Below are 19,989 nucleotides of genomic sequence, written 5' to 3'. Positions count from 1 at the left end.
CGGAAAGTAGCAAATTTTTTTTGCTTGGTTCAATTTTTACATTTTACTTCCCGGGAAGTTGGATGTTTGACTTCCCTTTGACTAGGGAAGAAACTTCCCTAACAAAACCCAAGGAAGTAGAACTTCCCTAATACTTTGTTGTTTTTTCCTAATTTAACCTTAATTTTTTTCTTTTTTTTTCTTTTAAAATTTATATAAAAATATTTTTATTTATTTCAAAAAATATACTTATATTATTTTATAATTGTTATTTATATGAGTAAATATTTTTATTAAATATTTTATATTATGTAAAATTCAAATAAAAAAATATTATTTTTAAATTTTAATATTTAAAAACTCTCCTAAATAGTACTTGAATCGTAAAATAAGAGATAATAAGCAAAAATTAAATTATTTATTGTTATATTTTTAAATTAAAATTATTTGTTTAACAATATATAAATTATCAAAGGACATTTATGTCTTTTAGTTAGAAATATAATATATTATATTAAAATTAATTTTATACTTTCCGGAAAGTAATAATTGAAACAAGTAACATTTATCAAACTTTCTGGAAAGTTAATTTCCCAGGAACTACACTTTCCGGGAAGTTATTTTCCAGAAATTGCTATAAAACGAACCAAGCGAGGCCTTAATTGACCCCTATTTATTTGTTGTTTCTTATTATCTCTGTATTCCTTTCCATGTATTTTTAATCTTTAATGATCTACTTATAAGTAATATAAACCATTTGCCATTTAAATATATAATTAGTTGACCACACTTTATTCCAATGAAATCAGAACTTGGTCAGCATCTACACTTAAGTGGGATTACTACATTTCTAATTAACACTTTTTTGAGTTTAACTTGTACTAAAAGCACAAAAGCAAAATTAACATATATTTTATTTTCATAAAATATGTGTTATAGCATAAGGTTCGACAATTAATGGGGAATCTTAATCATAAATCATTTTTTAGTTAATATGTTAATTACTCACCTAATCATGCACATATATTTTTTTTTATTTCTTATTTACACATAATTGAATCAAATGTATGAGCAAATAATTGTTGGAGCACATGCCTACCTCCCAATATAATACAAGTAAGGACACCACAATAATTTATATATATTGAGTATAATAATTTGTCATATATATCATCACCCTGTTACATTATTCTCTATCGTTATATTTTTCACTATCAACTATACCTTTTAAAATGGATATAACGTCTAAAAATATTGATTTTGTTCGGATGAGATTATTTCTAATTAATTTTTTAAAAAACATCAATTTTAGCATCACTCTTTTTTTTAATACGCGTATTTATAATATTTTCTATTCTAATTAAATCTAACTTTTTTATAAAATACTTGTCAAAACTAGGATATAAATTAAAAAATATTTATAATTGAAACAAATAAAAAAAACTATAATCTTTTAGATAAAAGTGAATGATTAGCCAAAATGAACATCCTTGAAAGTTTTGATTAGAATTGACCTCCATCTAAAAAAATTGGTATTTTTAAGATATTAAGCCTTTGGAATATAATAAAAAAATTGTATTATTATCAATTAAAAATATTAATTATAAACTATTATGAAATTGCTATTTATGTTTTTTAAAATAATATATTTATAACATTATATTTATAAATTATCAAATAATTAATAGTCAATAGTACAAAATAATTTACATAATTAAAAATATTCTAGTTAATAATTGTATTACAACAATACTAACTAAGGTTGGTTTTGGCTGTTTGTTCAATTCGGCGACCGCCTTTTAAACAACATAAGATCGATAGAATTAGATAGTCTAAAATTTATTTACAATGAAACTTTCATTGTTAGTGGCCAATGTTTTGGTCGCTAAAAATTAAATTTGTGTAGTGTATAATAGATGTTAATTTTTATAGTTATTGTTTTCAAAAAAATTTAAAATATAAATTAATTTAGTTGAGAGAGTGATGAGATGAACAAAAATAGAGAGTTTCAATAAATAAATATAAAAATTATTGTGTAAACAATTAGAATTGAATTGTATATGTATAGAAAATAATTAATTAAAAAAGGTTTAATTTTTCTTGTTGAATAGGTTTAAATTTAAAAGATTAGAAAAGGGTCTAATAGATGGTGCAAAGTTAAATACAATTTAATTTCACATTTGCATCTACACTTTCTCCCACTATTCGAGAAAGTGTAATGATGAGTGTTTAATTAATTTTTTTTTCCACAATTAGAATCCATTAACACAAAATTAAAGTACAATCAAAAAAATCATGTGACAAAATTCCATAATATGATCTTTCTAATTCTACTCTATTAAAAATACTAGTTTTGCATTACGTGCTATACACGTGACTCGTAACGTAACTCGTCAATGTACATATTAATAAATTTATTATAATTATATTAATTTTTATTTATAATTAATATTAAATTAGTTAAGAATTTTTGTTAAAATAAATTAATATATTCGGTTGTTAAATTTTTTTCCATACTAAATTTATTCTTCTTTTGGTTTTATAATAATAATAATTAAATAATTAACTTAATTTTATTAATAATATCTTTAAAAATAATAAGATACAAATTTAAATAATAATATATTGACCATATAAAGTATTTTAATTTTGTAGTTCAATCAAACTAAAAAATAGGTATTCCTACTAATTTGGAGACAATTTAGTTATTTTTTACATACTAAAAATTAAATGGGAGATAATTTAGCTACCTATTCTAATTAGGATTTTAATTACAATAGTGATTAATTAAATAACTAATTAGTTAATGACTATAAAACCTTTATTTAGTAGTAAACTGAAAAGGATTATTCAGTAAATTTGTCTGTCCCCCCCTCCATCCGTGCTTTTATATATAGTATAGATAATAAACAACAAAGACATCAAGCAAAATTAATCGAAAGTAAAAAGATTCAAGTTGTGGATCTCGCTAAAGTTGCCAACTTCTGCCACAAACGATGAACAAAGTCCCGTTGTGTGTGAGGGTCTTTGAGTACGAATCACTTCCGATTTACACCTTAAAACTGCTAGATCCGATGAAGTTTAGTATTTTCGATCATTTTTGTCCATGAGATTCGTCGAGATTAGATAGAAAACTCTTCAAAATCTTAAATCTACAAGAAATTGACTTTAAAGTCTCAACAATCGCTATAGATTCTTGATAGATCTAAACTTTAAAGTCTCAACAATCGCTATAGATTCTTGATAGATCTAAAAAGACCAACCATAAATAACCATAAAAGCAAACAAACTTCAACAAAAAAATATAAAATACATGTCAAAGAACTATATAACGGAAAGCTTTTATTGAAATAAAGAGTAGATTTATAAAATATTTAGTATCTATGACTATGGGCGGAGAGGAGGTGATTTCCGGTCGAAACCGGATAATCACCTTAATGGTGAAGATAAGATAAAGTTTTTTTAGAGAGAAGGAGGAGAGGGTTTTTTAGAGAGAGATTTATATTTAATTAATTAAATTACTAGTTTAGTTCTAATATTGAATTGATTAATTAAATATAACTAAACTGATTACTCCCTACAATTATTGAACATAGAAGCTGGTGTTGACGCAATTAGTAAGAGTTCATGCTGCAAAGGCAACATGAACATTTTATTCCTTTATTTATTATTCTGAAACTTCAAGATGCTTCAAATATTATTATACAAATTTCCCACGAAATGCTAGCCAACCAAATAACCAATTATTATTTTGACCTAAAATTTATTTATCTATCTTTTGTTTTCAGCTTTTTATGCAAGAAACATATTATAATATTTTTAACTCTTTAAGAATTTATTTTATGTAGTTTGAATATATAAAAATAGTTTTTGTTTGCACTTTTTATAGCCTTCACCTTAAGAGAACTTTGTGCTTTTGCTTTCCTTTTAACTTGGATTTTTTTTAAGTATAACTATAACAACATTTGTTGATTTTTCCTTTAAATTTGGCGGGAAAAAAATGAAATAAGGCCAAATCCGTGACTTTAAAAAAAAAATCCTTATATATGATATTTTAATTTGTTTTATTCTCTTAAATGATAAGAGTTTGAGGAGTCATAAATTCATTAAATAATTTAGAGCTGAAGGGATAAAACAAATGAAAATATCAAGTTTAATAGCATTATTTTTAAAGCCAAAAATTGAGTCTTATTTGATTTCTTGTGTTAAGCTCAAGGCAAAATAAATCTTTGTTGATATTGATACCTTTTTATTTTGATAATATTTTTTGTCACAATCTTGGACACTGAAGTTAATTATGAATTCATGTCAAATAATTTTCATGTAAAGTTAGTTCTATGAAGCTATAAAGATAAACAGAACATTTAACTTTATCTAAAACAATAATAAGAAGAATAATTTAAAGAAAGAAAACATTACTATACAGTGTTTTTGAAAAGCATACAATAGCAGGGAATATGTTAATGCATGCTCATAAAAAGAATGATCGGTTTTTCTGATGCTTATATTTCTTTTTAAGTAGCTAGGAAACCTATCCTATAATATAAAGTAAAATTTAGAAAACTATAAACCCTCCAAATTGTGATGTTGATTGGTTTTGAATCAAATTGGTACATAATTCACGAACTAAGAACAATTTTCGCAATATAATATTATAATGCACATTCGATACACGGATTGTAAACTTTTCCCATCGCATTTTAGATGAAAAATACTTTTCAAAATATAAAAAATAACTTTTAAAATGAGATGGAGTATTAAGTATTGGCAATTGAATTTTGATTTAGGATTCAAGTTATGATTAAAATTTAATTTTTTTTGCAATATACGAAATTGATAAATAAATAGTATGAAAAATTTAATAGAATAATTAGAAATTAACTTACTTATGAAGATTCATGATAGTTAACACTTAACATAAGATAAGATGGAATTTTATTTCAGTCCTTATCGTTTAGTCTAATATTTTTAGAGTTCATAAAATTTCTACACATATAATTTAATATTCAGCCTGAAACAAATATTTATAAATTAGTAACAAATAACTAAGGACCTCTGGAAAAAAAATAGAACTAATATAAGTTTATGGCTTGAACAGTTTTTCACGTGTGTAAAGAGAAATTAGTAACTTGTAATTTTAATTTGTAATTGAAATTAGACATATTGTTTTTGACAAAATAAGACACCAAAATTCCTGTCAAGGCAAAAAAACAAAAATGATAAATAGAAGTGGATTGAATTCTCAGTTTATAGGTTTCTGTCATTTTTGGCCTTTATTTCAGGTGGCTCTCCAGTTTTGGCTGTCAATTCCGTGATCAGTGCAATTACAGTGTGTTTGTTTGCGGAACTTTTTTAGATGGAACGTAAATTTTTTTCCGCCAAATTATACGTCGTTTTGACTATTTTTTATATCGGATTGTATCAACTCAATCTTTTAGAAAGAAATTATTTAGTTTTATATAGATAATTATTGAGGAAATTAGGCCCAGCACCACCAAAAGTCTAATTATTCTCTTTTATACGACCCGCTTCTATTTATTGCAAAAAAACGAAAATCATCTTCCTCCTTCTATATTTACAATTTCTATTTTGAATTTTACTTTTTCTTTTCTCATTAACTGTTCTCAATTTCTGCGGCAATCTAACTCTCTTGCTATGGTTTTCATTTTTGAATTTCCTATCTCTCTTTGAAAAAATACGATATAACGGTGATGGGTTTGCCGATTGGTGGTGGAGGCAGCCACAACGATCAGTGATGCCGCGCCAAGAGCAACCAGTCTACTACAATAAATTTATTATAAGCTGGTAATGGTGGGCGGGATCAGTAACTCAGATCGTCCTGACATAATTAAGTGTCTCGGTATATGGATCTTGAACGGTAGAGAATGGCAAGAGACGGGCCGTATGCCGCACAAGTATTTCCAAGGATTTGGGGAGTTGGACGATGTATTCGGTAGCAGCGGCACGGGTGAGCTTATATACATCCAGAGTTATGGAGTTCCAGCTCATCTTGTTTTTGACATGAATCTGAAACAATGGAAGTGGTCACAGAAATGCCCGGTGACAAAGAGGTTCCCAATTCAGCTCTTTACTGTTTTTTGCTTTGAACCCAGGCTTGAGATTGAGCCATAAATGATACTAATTTATATGAAAGTGGCTGTGTTGGCAACTTTCTCTGAGATGCCTATATTTTAAATTTTGTTTGTTTTAGCTCTGATTTTTAATCATTATGAGATTTAATAAATCTCATAATTTCTATTTTGAATTTTACTTTTTCTTTTCTCACTAAAGCTCAATTTCTGCATCAATCTAGTTCTTTTGTTATGGTTTTCATTTTTGATACCTCTCTTTGAAAAAATACGATATAACGGCGATGTATTTGTCGATCGTGTTGGGTAACCAATGGTTAATATAGGGTAAACCGTCGGTTAACTTATAATAAATTTTATTTAAATATATTATTAATAAAATCGTTAGTAAATTGTTGTTGAATTTTATTTTTGTTGCTAGTTAACTAATGGTGTACTAATGATACACCAATAACCTTATTTTTAATACACTCTTAGTAGACGCTGGGTTAACCGTTGGGAAATGTGTAATAATTTTTATTTTGAATATATGGTTATAAGTTGTAGTATTTTGTGTAAAAAAGGCTATTGACCTTTTTATATTTTTGATAATTTTATTTTTAGAATACCGTTAGTGAACCTTGAGTAAACCGTTTGTCTTTTTTTGAATTATATTTGCTTATAATGTCCGTTCTCTAACCAATTTGCGTGTGATAAATTCTGAAAATGAATCAAGTTTTGGTGTAGTATGCATTCTTTTCTAATTTAGTTTAATTGTGTTGTTTTTTGATAAGAAAAAATTCAAATTAAAGTAATCTGATTTTGTATTTTTGCAAACTGATAGTTAATAAACTAACTTAACTTTTTTAGTAAACCATTAGTAAATTAGTAAACCTTGAGTTAACCGTTGGTAATTTTATAATTATTGTTCTATGATGCTCTTGGTTTTTTTATATAATATTTTTATTCACTTGTGTATGTGCAATGGTTTTTTTTGTTAGTTAACCAATGGTTTAATAATAGTACACCAATAATTTTAGTAAATTAAGTAATAATTCATTTTAATATTTTATTATTTAAAAATAAAAAATAGTAAACCGATAGTAAACCGATAGTAAACCGTAATAGCAAACTAAAAATAAATAAAAGGTGAACTGATAGTAAATTAATGGTAAACTAAGTAAAATAGTTTATTGTAGCTTTATAATTCGTAAAATAAATTAATAGTAAAGTTATTTTTTTAAAAGTAAACTGATAGTAGGCTAATAGTAAATTAAAAGTAAATAAACTAAAATTAATTTTATAATTAAGTATTCATTTTAATATTTTATAATTTAAAAATAAATAAAAAATAGTAATTTGGTTTTTAAGTAAACCGATAGTTGACTGTTAGTAAACTCTTAATGAATTTATAGTAAACTAAGTAATAGTTCATTTTAATATTTTATAATTTAAATATAAAAAAATAGTAATTTGGTTTTTAAGTAAATCGATAGTTGACTGTAAGTAAACTCTTAGTAAACTTATAGTAAACTAAATAACAATTCATTTTAATATTTTATAATTTAAAAATAAAAAATACTCCCTCCGTCCCATTCTAATTGAACATATTTTCTATTTTGGGCGTCCCGTTCTAATTGACAATTCTATTTATAGAATATTAATTTTTTACACTACTTTTCTTTTTTTTATCCCCTTCAATTAATGCATTTAAAAAGCATATTTTTAAAAAGTTGTGATGCATTTAATGTAATGCGAGGATATAAAAGTAAAGTTACTAAAATTTCTTAAATAATGTGCAATTGGAATTTTCTCAATTAGAATGGGACGGAGGGAATAGTAATTTGGTTTTTAAGTAAACCGATAATTGCCTGTTAGTAAACTCTTAGTGAACTTATAGTAAACTATTAGTAAATAGTAAATCTACTAAAACTAATTTACTAGCATTTTATAATTTAAAAATAAAAAATAAAAAATAGGTTTTTTAAGTAAACCGACAGTAGATCATTAGTAAATTGTTAGTAAACGTATAGTAAAATCTATCTTTGATGTGTCAAAGTAAACTCGTGGTAAACTATCGGTTTACCTATGGTAAACCTGTAAATCCGTGGTATTTTTTTAAATTCATGGTAAATATTTTATAAACTTATTTTTACACTATAATAATTTTTATAAAGGTTTATTCCGTCGAAATAAATTCATGGTAAATCTATGGTAGTTATTTTGAAGTTAACCTCTGGTAAATTTATAGTAAACTAAATTTGAAAGATTAAAATTAATAAACTGAAATTTAATTTTATACATGAAATTTTATTTATTATAGCTTTATAATTTTTAAAATAAACTAATTAGTTAACTGATCATAGACGGTTAGTAAATTGATATTAGACCAATAGTTAACTACCTATTAGTTAACTGATAGTACATCGTAAGTTAACTACTCGTTTAGTAAATCAAAAGATAAACTAATTTTGTATATATTTATAATACTGATAGTAAATCAATAGTAAATTTATCTTTTAATAAATTGATAGTAAAAATTATATCTTTTTACTAAAATATTATTCCTTCATCAAGAATTAAAACTCCTATTTAGAATTGTTAGATTTAAAGTAAAAAAGTAAATTAAAAAATAGAGAAAATTTGTATAAAAAGAGCATCCATTTCAGCTCTTAATGCAACAAAAAAAGATTTTTCAATACTAATAGAACCAGCAACACAGTAACATCAAAAATTTTATAACCCAATTCAGGATTCTCATAAATTATTTACAAATCTCCATTCTCCATTTTCCATAAATATTTATAAATTTCTAAGCCAAACTCTCTTCTATTTCTCCTAAACTATATAACCACCACCACCACTTACTTCTCTCTCTAGATCCTTCAATTTCACTACAAACTCATTTTTCAAAGTACTTTTTCAAGCTCTGCTTGAGTCTAAGAAATTTTAATAAACTAAAACAAATTACCCAGGAAATGTCAACTTTTGGCACAATTTCATTTCTTTATAACTCCATGTCATATACTATTTCAATTGAGCTTCAATTCGTGCAAATTTTCAACTTCCCAAAGCAAACAATTGGAAAAAGAAGAAAACAGAGAAGCACTAACATCTAACATGTGGTCAAGAAATTAAATTCCGGTAGTAGAATAAGAAACTCCAGTACCGTCCAAATTTATTCTAACAGAGACATTAGTCTCCTTTGTAACTCTCTTAATTTCACCAATTCGAACTTCATTTTCACCTGATAAAGAAAAATCAAAACTCATACAAATACCTAAAATCATCTCACAAATACCGTGAAAACTGAATCATGAAAACTGAATCATGAAAACTGAATCACGCAAAACAGAGAAAATCGGCAGAGTCAAAACTTCATTGATATAATGTCAAGCAAATTAACTCAAATCATTGTTGTATCTGGTAAGGATCGACGGCAATGGCGGTGGAGGACTGGTGTCGACGGCGAAGGAGAGACTCCAAAACTCTTCTTCTTCTTCATCATCAACGACCTCCATCAAAGCCGGAACTCTTCATCAATGCCGGAACTCTTCATTTTCTTCATCCAGGACTAAAAAATCTTAGGATCAATTTCGATTACAGTCAATTTCAATTAAAAAAAAATGAAAAAAAGAACCCAGCAAATAAAGAACTAAATCGATGTGATAATTCTGAATTTGTAGCAACAGCATTTTTCAACTTAAAAAGTACATTTATGCAATTTGAAAAAGTCAATCCGTAAATTTCAACCAATTTTAGTCAAGTGGTGTTGTTGAGAATATTTAGCCTTTTTATAAGTATTTGTCTAAAAACCCCATAATTATTCGACATTTATTGATTTCGGACATTGCAAAACCAGATAGGATGGCCGCTCCACCGTGACTCTGTCATTGACAATGAGCTATAATACACAAATAGATAATCGGTTTATTGAATCTTCAATTAATCAATTCAATCGGTTTAATTGGAGATCTAGTAAATTTTTAAAAATATTATTTTTGAACTGTTATTAATAAATTTGTAAAATTTAATTAAATTGATTTAAATTTGATCAAACTCTCTATTCAATTACATTAATAATTTTCTAATTTGATGGATAGTTCTAGTCCAATTTTTAAAACATCCATAAAAATATGTAACATGTTCACCATCAAATGAGTGCTTCAATAAAATCATCTAAATAATAGGGTCAATTGTAATGGATAGTGTGCATCATTTTGTCCTTGACTCATCTTTTGAATTATTTAGTCAACTTATAGTTGGAGCCACCAAGCCTTCCGCCCGGTGCTAAGAGGAGCGAGGTCCCACCGGAAGGTAGAGTTTCATTTTCATCTCAATAACAAACCGCATGAACAAAAATAAATATATTTATAATTTTATTAATGATATAAACACTTTTTTAACCAGTATTTAAAAAATCATACTGAATTGGTTGGTTAACCCGCCAACTATCCAACTAATTTTAAAAGTTAAAATTTGGTTTAAATGGATTGAACCGGTAGAGCCGGTGTGAACTGGCGATTGAATTGATAATCAAATCGATTAAACTGACGATTGGGGCATAAATCACTTTTAAATTTTATATTTTATATAGTTTTGCTCAAATGTTTCAACCGCGAATCGATAACCAGTCACCTCACCAATGGTTACTGGTTCGACTTTTAAAACATCAGTTTAGACAGTAAAATATAAAAGTAGACTTTATATATGAATTTTTATAGTTCTAGAAAATAAATTAAATCAAATTTACGAAATCAATAGTTGCTTATAGTCTAATGGTTCATCGATTCATATGATTTTTAACTCATAAAGTTTTTTTTTAATTCATCAAAATTCATTAAACCGAATCCGAAACATATACATTCGTAAAAAAATTTAGAAAATTTTAAATTTAAATATGATGACCTAATATGGAACACACAATTTACACCAACATGCATTGTCTGATTCGAATATCCACTTACATAAAAAAAACAATCTCATCACATTGATCTTTTGATTTACAAATCAAAATTAGTTGAATCTGTTGGTTCAATTTTATTTTTAAAACATAATTTTAATGTTTATGGATATATTTTAATAAATTGAAATATAAATGATACAATAATTAATGACTACTCTTCACTCACTTAAATGTAAGGAAAAACAAATTTTGGCGGTCGTGTTCATATGATATCTTTTAATTATTATTTATTTTTTAATCATTAAAATTTTCATATGAATAACGCATAGTTGGTTTATTGTATGAATAACATAACGCACGGGTTGTATTGAATATTTTTTCTTCATATGATGCATTCTCAAGTTCCCCAATATATTGTACTCCACTTTTGTAAGAGAACAAATAATAAAAGAATTAAATAACATTACTTTTTTTTGTGGTAATTTCTCAATTTACATGTTTTGGCATTTTATTTACAACTTTACATTGCAAGGTTTTACTTTTTTTTGACTTTTTTTATTTACGAAAAATACATTTTTTTTAATTTCACAAATACCTTTTTCGGTTTTCAATTTTGGTTTTCGATATATAGATTTTTTCTGGAATTTTTTATTTTATTTTTTATAGTGTAACAGTAGTGTTTTTATGGTGTTTATATAGTTTAAAATTAGTGTATATATAGTGTATAAGTAGTGTATTTATGACATTTTGTAGTGTTTTTGTGGTTTAACCATGAAACACTGCAAATACACCATAAACACTGCAAATACACCAGAAATACTGTAAATGCACCATAAATATACTAAAAAACAGCAGAAACACATTATTAATACACCAAAAATACACTAAAACATAAAGATATTATAAAATTATTACAAATGCACCATAAATCAACATTTTCTTTACAAAATAAATAGCAATAAAATAAATTTATGAATAAAAGAAGACAAAATAAATAATTATATGAATAATAGAATAATTTTATAAACAAAAAATTATAGATTTATAATAATTTATTTACAAAATATTTAAATCATTACAAAAAATCTAAAAAATTACACAAATCTAAAAACGAGTCGAGAAATCCATAGCGTGAACGGAAGAGACGAACGAACTAGCGCGAACGGAAAAACGACCGGAAACGACGAGAAATCCATCTGAAGTAGACGAACAGAAGCGCGACCGGAAAGACGAACGGAAAAAACGAACGGAAAAATAATCAGAGGAGATAAACTGAAAATCAAATGAAAAAGAAGAAGAAAAGAAGAGAGAGAAAAGAAAAGGTGGTTATGAAAAAGTTTAACTTAAAATGAGATAAGACTTTTTTATATAGTAGTTATTTTTTATAAATAAGTTAGCTTATTAGATAACATAGGATAAGAGGAAAAGATGAGTTAAAATGATGTAAATACTTTACCTAACTCAGATATTTGGAAAATAATCCTTTTTTTTTGATAATTTAAAGAGGGGGAGCGCTTGTGGGAGGAATCGACCCACGACCTAGCAGTTTGCTGCTCAGCGCTTATATCATTTGAACTATACCTCATTGGTAATAACATTATTTATTTATATATGAAATTGAATAATATGCAGTATTATTTTATGTAACGGATTCAACCGGCGGTCAAACTTGTTAAACTAAAAATTGATGGCCAATACTGGTTTAATTTTTAAAATAATGATTTAAATTCAAAAATAGCCCCGTGTGGCCAAAAGTAAACAAATTAAATGATAATTTTTTAGGAGAAAAAAGTAAATAAATTGTTTGATATAATTTTTTTATGAACAAATACTTTAAACAGTCACCGTTTAAGAGAAAATGCACAAATATATCATATAGTTTATAGCAAAGTACAACTAAGCACCTTAAAAAAATTAAGTCTCAATCACTTAATGTTTTAGAATTGGTTTATTTATGCTCTTAAGTATGGTTTATATAGACTTTGTTATTTTCATCTACTTGAATTGTAGATATATTTTACACAACGCCATGTGTGCACCTTCGTCATTCGCATTTCCTTTGTTAAAAAACATCAAATACCCAGCAGTGAAATTGCTTTATGTACCTAGTTTTTTTTGTTTTGTTTTTCAACTATTATTCTGATTTTTTAATATTGCCAATAATTTTAAAATAATCAGAATACACATATAATTAAAAAACCATGTTCAATAATATCAGGTATAAATCATAACAATAAGAAAGTATAGAATGGGACAGTTCATTTTGCATGCCAGAATTAGTCGTGTATGTTTTTCCAGCGAGATAAAAAGTTAACGACATTTTTAACTGTTATAATGTATGAGGCTCGATTGAGCTGTTTTGAAGACCAAATATTCATAAGGGGCTTATCTCTGCTTCCTTATAAACTATAGGGGCATATTTATACCTTTTCACCAAAGACCAAACATCACATTTGATCTCCTACGCACGAGTTCACCCTCAATTTTTCCATTCCACGATTCAAAAGTCAACAATTTAATCCCCATCAACGCATCAACCATTGGTGCCCATGATAAAATAGATCCAAATGCACCTGATCATTTATTACCATAAACTGCCAGAAATTACATCAGCACTGGTCACGTGTTGGGTCCTTGTTTTGTTTGACCATTTTCACAGCCTGGTAAAAACTAAAAACACACACACAAACCATACAGTCTCTCGCTCGTACTCTCTCGCTCGCTCTAGACTCGTTTGCGATTGAAATTTCAGAGGTTCAAATTAGGGTTTAAGCAAATTGTAAGTGACGATCTTCTTATTATTGTTATTTGTTTTTGCGATTCTTGAAATATACCTAAAATGCTTGTCGTTTCTGTGTTTTTTTCCGCTGTTTGATCACTAATTATAGTGTTGTTTCCAGGAATGTTGCTAAGAAATTGAGTTTTTCTTCTTGTTTTGCATGTAATCATGTAGTGTTGCTTATTTTAGAGGCGTTTCTATGATTTTTCAGTGGAAATGAAACTCAAGATGTGAGATGATCTCTTTTGTGTTTAGAATTTTTAATGTAAAGTAAAAAAAATCTGGCATGCATAGCGGTTTTAGTGGAATGAGGTTTGATTGGTACTAGAATCTGCTTGATTTAGGGTTGAGGGTTCTACTCAGGTGTGAACTTGAGCTGATTGCTTTTATTTGTAAGATTCATGAATTAAAAGCTGAAATGGATTTTGATTTTATTTTCTATGCTTAATTGTGTCTATCATAGCAGGTTTTGATAATGATTTTACAGTAGATTTACAAGTTTAAGTTAAGTAAAGAAAATGTTAACTTGCGTTCATTGCTGGTCTCAAAGGATATTTAGCTTAGTTAAAAATTTGTAGAAATCGGAAGCTTCTCGAGTATGCATTATTCCTTTATTTTTCTCTGTAATTCTGCTGTGTTTATGTTATTAACACATGTTAATCTGTGATTATCTCTCAATTGAGGGTTTAAGCATTTATGTAAGTGATGATCTTCTTACTACTGTTATCTGTTTTTGCGATTCTTGAAATAAACCTAAAATGCTTGTAATTTCTGTGTTTTTTTTGCTGTATGACTATGATGTATGATCACGTGTTGTTTCCAGGAATGTTGTTACGATAGAGTTTTTCTTATATTTTGCATGTATTGTTATTTGTTTTTGAGTTTCTATCAGTTTTTTTGCTGTTTGATCACTATTTATACGTTTTTATACTAGTGTTGGTGGATTGAGGTTTGATTGGTACTAAAATCTGCTTAATTTAGGGTTTCGAATTCTACTCAAATGAGAACTAGAGCTGATTGCTAAGATTAATGAATTAAAAGCTGAAGTGCATTTTGATGTTAATTTCTATGCTTAATTGTGTCTTTCATAGAAGGTTTTAATTATGATTTTACAGTACCTTTCCAAGTTTAATTTAAGTAAAGAAAATGTAAAATTGCATCAATTGCTGGTCTTGAAGGATGTATAGTTTAGTTCAAAATTTATTGAAATTGGAAGCTTCTCCAGTATACATTATTCCTTTATTTTTCTCTCTAATTCTGCTGTTTTATATGTTATTATTAACATATCTTGATCTGTGATTATCTCTCAATCAGCAACTGTTTTCTTTTTGTGGAGTTAGTTGGCTATGTTTTATTTCAGTTTAACGTAGCTGCTTCTTTTTTTTTTCTCTCCCAGTTAGATGGATTATAGCTCTGATGAAGAATCTGACATTAGTGAGTCGGAGATCAACGAGTACAAGGACAAGCCATATGAAGAGTTGAAGGCTGGTCAGTACAGAGTTAAAGTAAATGGCGCACTAAGATGTCCATTCTGTGCTGGGAAAAAGAAACAAGATTACAAGTTCAAGGATTTGCTTCAGCATGCCACAGGGGTGGGCAAAGGCTCTGCTAACAGGAGTGCGAAACAAAAGGCAAACCATGTTGCCTTGGCAATCTTTTTGGAGAATGACCTAGCTGATGGAGTAGAATTAAGTCAGCGTCCTGTTCTGCCGCAGCCTGTCAATCCACCTCCACAACAATCTGATGAATTTGTGTTCCCATGGATGGGAATAATAACTAACATAATGGATGAAGGAAAAGATAGCAGCGCCTTGCATGATGGTAATTATTGGATGCAGAAGTTTGCTGTCTATAAGCCGAAAGAAGTTTGCATATTCTGGAGCGAAAATGAGCAGATTGGACAGGCTGTAATAAGATTTGACGACAATTGGAAGGGTTTTATGAATTCTACTGAATTTGAGAAGTCGTTTGAAAGCTTGCATCACAGTAAAAAGGACTGGAAGGCACAAATAGCCAACCGTGGCCCACATATTTATGCATGGTGTGCTCGAGCTGATGATTATTATTCCGAGGGGCCACTGGGACATTATCTTCAAAAGGAAGGAAAGCTGACAACACTTTCTGGCATTGTGGAAAAAACTACTGAGAGTAGAAACGTTGTGGTGGCTCATTTGTCTAGCAGGATAGATAAGACAAATGAGAATTTGGATGAACTCCAGTACAAATACAATGAGACCGCCATGTCCTTGAGTCGTATGCTTGAAGAGAAGGATAGGCTGCAAAATGCTTTTTCTGAAGGTTTGTGTTCTATATGTGATTGCATGTCTAAAGACTCTAAACTGTTTTGTTAGATTATAAATAGTCATTGTAATTGCTTTTGGCAAAAGCATAATCCCCTTGGTTGCATTAGCTGGTTTGGCCACTGGCATCCACATAGATGCTTTTTAACAGTATTTTGAAATGTTTTTTCAGGCGAAATTTAGCTGAGCTTCATGACAAAATCATTGTTTTTTTAACTGTTTACCAGAGACAAGGAAGATGCAACGGCTTGCTCGGGAGAATGTTCACAGAATCCTGGAAGAACAGGAAAATCTGAGTGAGGAATTGGAGTTGAAGAAGAGGAAACTTGATAACTGGAGCAAAGAATTGAACAAGCGCGAAGCACTAACTGAGCGTGAGAGACAAAAACTGGATGAAGATAAAAGAAAGGTAATGAGTGTTATTTATTATATAGATTCTTCATTGGGAAATTGCAACCATTAAATCCCACTTGCATATCATTAAGTTGTTTGTCTTATTACACGGCTACAGGCCACGGTGTTTTCATTTATCTACATATCTTGGCTTAAACTTCTTTCGTTCCATTTTGGCTATATAGAAAGTTTGACATGTTCACTCAACTAAAGTTTTGAGATTTGAAATCAACAGCACTTGAAATGATTTATATGAAAACACAATTGTTCGGCTAGTGATTAAAATGCTATGTCCGAAAGATACATTATTATGTGGTGCTGATGTGTTGTGCTTAGCGGTGACAGTTTTTTTGTCCCTCCAGAATGTTGATCAAAACAATTCACTTCAATTGGCATCTACGGAACAGAGAAAGGCCGACGAGAGTTTCTTACGGCTTATTGAAGAGCAAAAGGTGCAATGTTCATTTTTAAGCGTACTGGTGTTAATGCTGCCTTTTCATGTTAAAAAAATTAATAAGCTTTACTGACCTATAAATTTTCAGAGGGAGAAGGAAGAAGCCCTAAGTAAGATACTTCTATTGGAAAAGCAGTTGGATGCTAAACAGAAGCTGGAAATGGAAATTGAAGAGTTAAAAGGGAAATTACAAGTGATGAAACATCTTGGTGATGAAGATGATGTAGCCGTTCAGAAGAAGATGAAAGAGATGAATGAGGAGCTGGATAGTAAAATAGAGGATTTAACTGATGTGGAAAGTCTGAATCAGACTCTTGTTGTAAAGGAACGCCAGAGCAATGACGAGCTACAAGATGCACGAAAAGCATTAATTGCGGTATTTTTTCTCCCTATACTTTGCCTTCTCTTCTTTCTGGCCAAGAGGCAGAAGTGGCCTGGTTTAAATCTCAGCTATTATATTTATTGTTTTTGTATTAGTCCCGACTCCCTCCAGTCATATATCTCAATCAAGACTAATAATCAATGAAAGTTGTTAGCATGACGTAACCACAGATGTTTTAAGAACTAAATTTTGGAGACATGGAACAAATAGAGTCCATGTAGTTTCCTAACTGATAACATGGCTAAGGCTTAGTGGCCATTCATATGTGAAAAAAAAATTATGTTTAAACTTTCTGTCTGGTACATCATGAATTTGATTTCAGTTTGACAGAGAAGGGATGCGAGAAGTGAGATCTAAGGATGTAATAGCAGAAGTGAAATTAGGAAGTCATAGGCATTCAATTATTGAGGCATAGTTTTTTAGTAAGAACTTAAATTAGTCAGAAAAATCAGTGGGCTGATTTAACAGGAGCAGGTTGATTAGCCCTAGTTCACATGTCCTTGTCGACCGGTCATTAAGAGCAAGGTCAACGAGACATCGAATAATTAGGCAATATGGCTGGTTCTTGTTTGAGAAAGAATAATTTGGAATTGTGGAGATGATATTGAGAGATGCAGATTTAGGAGAGGATGTATACTACTAGTATGTTAAGTAAGAAAATGACGAGAATTGTCAGAGCTGCTGTGCTGGTGTATGTCCCCAAGTATGTGTATTGCATGTGGGTCAAAAAAATGGAAACACTAAGAGGAGATAAGAAGGGAAGCGAGAAGAGACAAGGAAAAAGTAGGAATCAAATTGGTAGAAGCATGAGTATAGGAGAAATAAAAATGAGAGACCTTAACACTTGTTAGGGTGATAATTTTGATTCCAAATTAGCAGTCTGCATGGATAATTTTAAATTAGCTTTTTGTGGGTAATTAGCTAATGGACTCCAATATAGCATATACTCCCTCCATTCTTTTAGTTGTCAATTTAGCTAAAATTGTACATATTAAGAAAGTCGGGTTTTTGTCTTAAATTATAGGAGTAAATACTCAAATAACCCTACTATATAATAAATGATTTGTAAATTGAGTTATAGAGTCATTTATTGGGGGAGGGATAAATTTGTAAGATAACAGCTAATGTTATCTTAAATTCCTAAAAAGACAACTATTGATGGAAAAATACATTTGTCTAAAGTGACAACTAAAAAAAATGGAGGGAGTAGTAGTTTAATATATGATATTATCATTATTATGATCAAATGTAATATGAAGTGATCAGAGAAACTTATTTTCTCTCTCTTTCAGGGTTTAAATGAGACAATGAACTCGGCAGGTCGGATGCCTTTTATTGGAATAAAAAGAATGGGAGAGATCGACGAAAAGCCATTCCACAACACTTGCAAGAAAAAGTTTCCACCTGATGAGGCTCAAGTCCATGCAGTGGCCCTCTGCTCCTTGTGGCAGGAACACATGAAGGATCCAAACTGGTATCCATTCAAAGTCATCTCTGTTCCCGGAGGAGCTCAAGAAAAAACAGTGGTAAATGCCCATCTTTATTTTCCCTTTGCAAGTGGCTGCCTTATAAAGTCTTATAGGATGTATGGTATATGGTGCAGGAAATAGTTATTGAAGAAGATGAAAAACTACAAGAACTGAAGCAGGAGTGGGGGGATGAGATACACGATGCTGTTGTTACAGCTTTGAAGGAGGTGAATGAGTACAATCCCAGCGGGCGATACACAGTTCCAGAGCTCTGGAACTTCAAAGATGGAAGGAAAGCCACTTTGAAAGAGGTGATTGCATATATAGTGAAGAACATCAAAGCTAAACGCAGAAGAGGTTAATAAGGTAAACACTCTCTTTAATTGCAAGTCTTATACATGTCAATATCTCCACACGTCACCCTAGTCAACTTCAGTTGTTAGGTATTTGCTGTAATATTGTCCTTGTAAGTAGATAGTTCCTTGAATCTTTGTTCTATATGACATCCTATGCTTTGGAATTTATTGAATTTGATCTATTGCAGTAGCAGTCTTTTTAGATAATTTTCTGTCTGAAAGTACTGTGGCTTAGGTTTGAGCTGATTTTATTTAGTTACAATTGTACTGGCATAGAAATTTATGTAACTCTTTAGTGCTCAAGCTTCTTTTTTAAAAGAGTTTTTGTATAGGTAACTGACATTATGGCTCCAGTTCTTATTTCGTAAAATTTACATTCCGGTTTGTTTTCTTATATTGCATTTATTTCAAATTGATAATTCGTCATATGAAATTTGTAGGTTGGTTACAGAATTTGGCCATGGAAACTAAGCTGCAAGAATCCAAGACTCTCACAGGGAGGCCATCTGGAAAGTTATTGAAATGGGGTTTGTGTTCCCTGATGAATTATGAACTCAAATTTTAGTAAAATGTCTATTCTAGGTCTTTTAAACACAATTAAGATTGCAAATTTTCTTGGTTGCGATTTATTATTATTTGTGCTCCTCCTGCTGCTATAGCCTGCAAAAAGTACAGTTGCGAAAAATAGAGTTATTATAGGTCATTCAAGGACCAATTTTGTGAAGCGGTGGCAGCTTGCCTTGTATAATACCCTCCCGCCCCGTTCATTCCGGTATAAATTTTCTTCTAATCTTATGCTATTCAACTCTCTGAAATGGACACTTATCCTTGGTCTTCTGGTGATCAATGTTGGGTATGGACAGTTTTACTCAAAATCTGTGGTAGCTGAAATTTATGATGCAT

The 19,989-nt window shown here is 29.3% G+C and overlaps 2 protein-coding genes across 2 annotated transcripts; one reads left to right on the top strand and one right to left on the bottom strand.

Moving 5' to 3' along the window:
- Positions 1-9,024: 9,024 nt before the first annotated feature.
- Positions 9,025-9,663, bottom strand: LOC126683374 (imidazoleglycerol-phosphate dehydratase 2, chloroplastic-like). The gene is made up of 2 exons (XM_050379245.2): positions 9,454-9,663; positions 9,025-9,294 (listed from the first exon to the last, which is right to left on the bottom strand). Exons 1-2 carry the CDS (start codon positions 9,566-9,568, stop codon positions 9,182-9,184), a joined length of 228 nt encoding a protein of 75 aa, XP_050235202.1. The 5' UTR covers positions 9,569-9,663; the 3' UTR covers positions 9,025-9,181.
- Positions 9,664-13,621: 3,958 nt separating this feature from the next.
- Positions 13,622-19,721, top strand: LOC126681339 (factor of DNA methylation 1). Its single transcript, XM_050376884.2, has 8 exons — positions 13,622-13,732; positions 15,129-16,030; positions 16,260-16,441; positions 16,788-16,877; positions 16,968-17,255; positions 18,554-18,787; positions 18,865-19,096; positions 19,527-19,721. The coding sequence occupies exons 2-7, from the start codon at positions 15,133-15,135 to the stop codon at positions 19,090-19,092; spliced, it is 1,920 nt and encodes a 639-aa protein (XP_050232841.1). The 5' UTR covers positions 13,622-13,732; positions 15,129-15,132; the 3' UTR covers positions 19,093-19,096; positions 19,527-19,721.
- The last annotated feature ends 268 nt before the right edge of the window (positions 19,722-19,989 follow it).

This window comes from Mercurialis annua, linkage group LG5 (genome assembly GCF_937616625.2).
Source record: "Mercurialis annua linkage group LG5, ddMerAnnu1.2, whole genome shotgun sequence".
Taxonomy (NCBI): domain Eukaryota; kingdom Viridiplantae; phylum Streptophyta; class Magnoliopsida; order Malpighiales; family Euphorbiaceae; genus Mercurialis; species Mercurialis annua.
Note: the sequence above shows the minus strand (reverse complement) of the source record. Positions and strands in the feature narration are given on the sequence as shown.

Coding starts and splice junctions, on each gene's coding strand:
- LOC126683374 (XM_050379245.2), bottom strand. CDS start 9,568: ATGGAGGTCGTTGATGATGAAGAAGAAGAAGAGTTTTGGAGTCTCTCC. Junction 9,295..9,453: donor CAGATACAACAATGATTTGA/GTTAATTTGCTT, acceptor TTTCTTTATCAG/GTGAAAATGAAGTTCGAATT.
- LOC126681339 (XM_050376884.2), top strand. CDS start 15,133: ATGGATTATAGCTCTGATGAAGAATCTGACATTAGTGAGTCGGAGATC. Junction 16,442..16,787: donor TGGATGAAGATAAAAGAAAG/GTAATGAGTGTT, acceptor TTGTCCCTCCAG/AATGTTGATCAAAACAATTC. Junction 17,256..18,553: donor CACGAAAAGCATTAATTGCG/GTATTTTTTCTC, acceptor TCTCTCTTTCAG/GGTTTAAATGAGACAATGAA.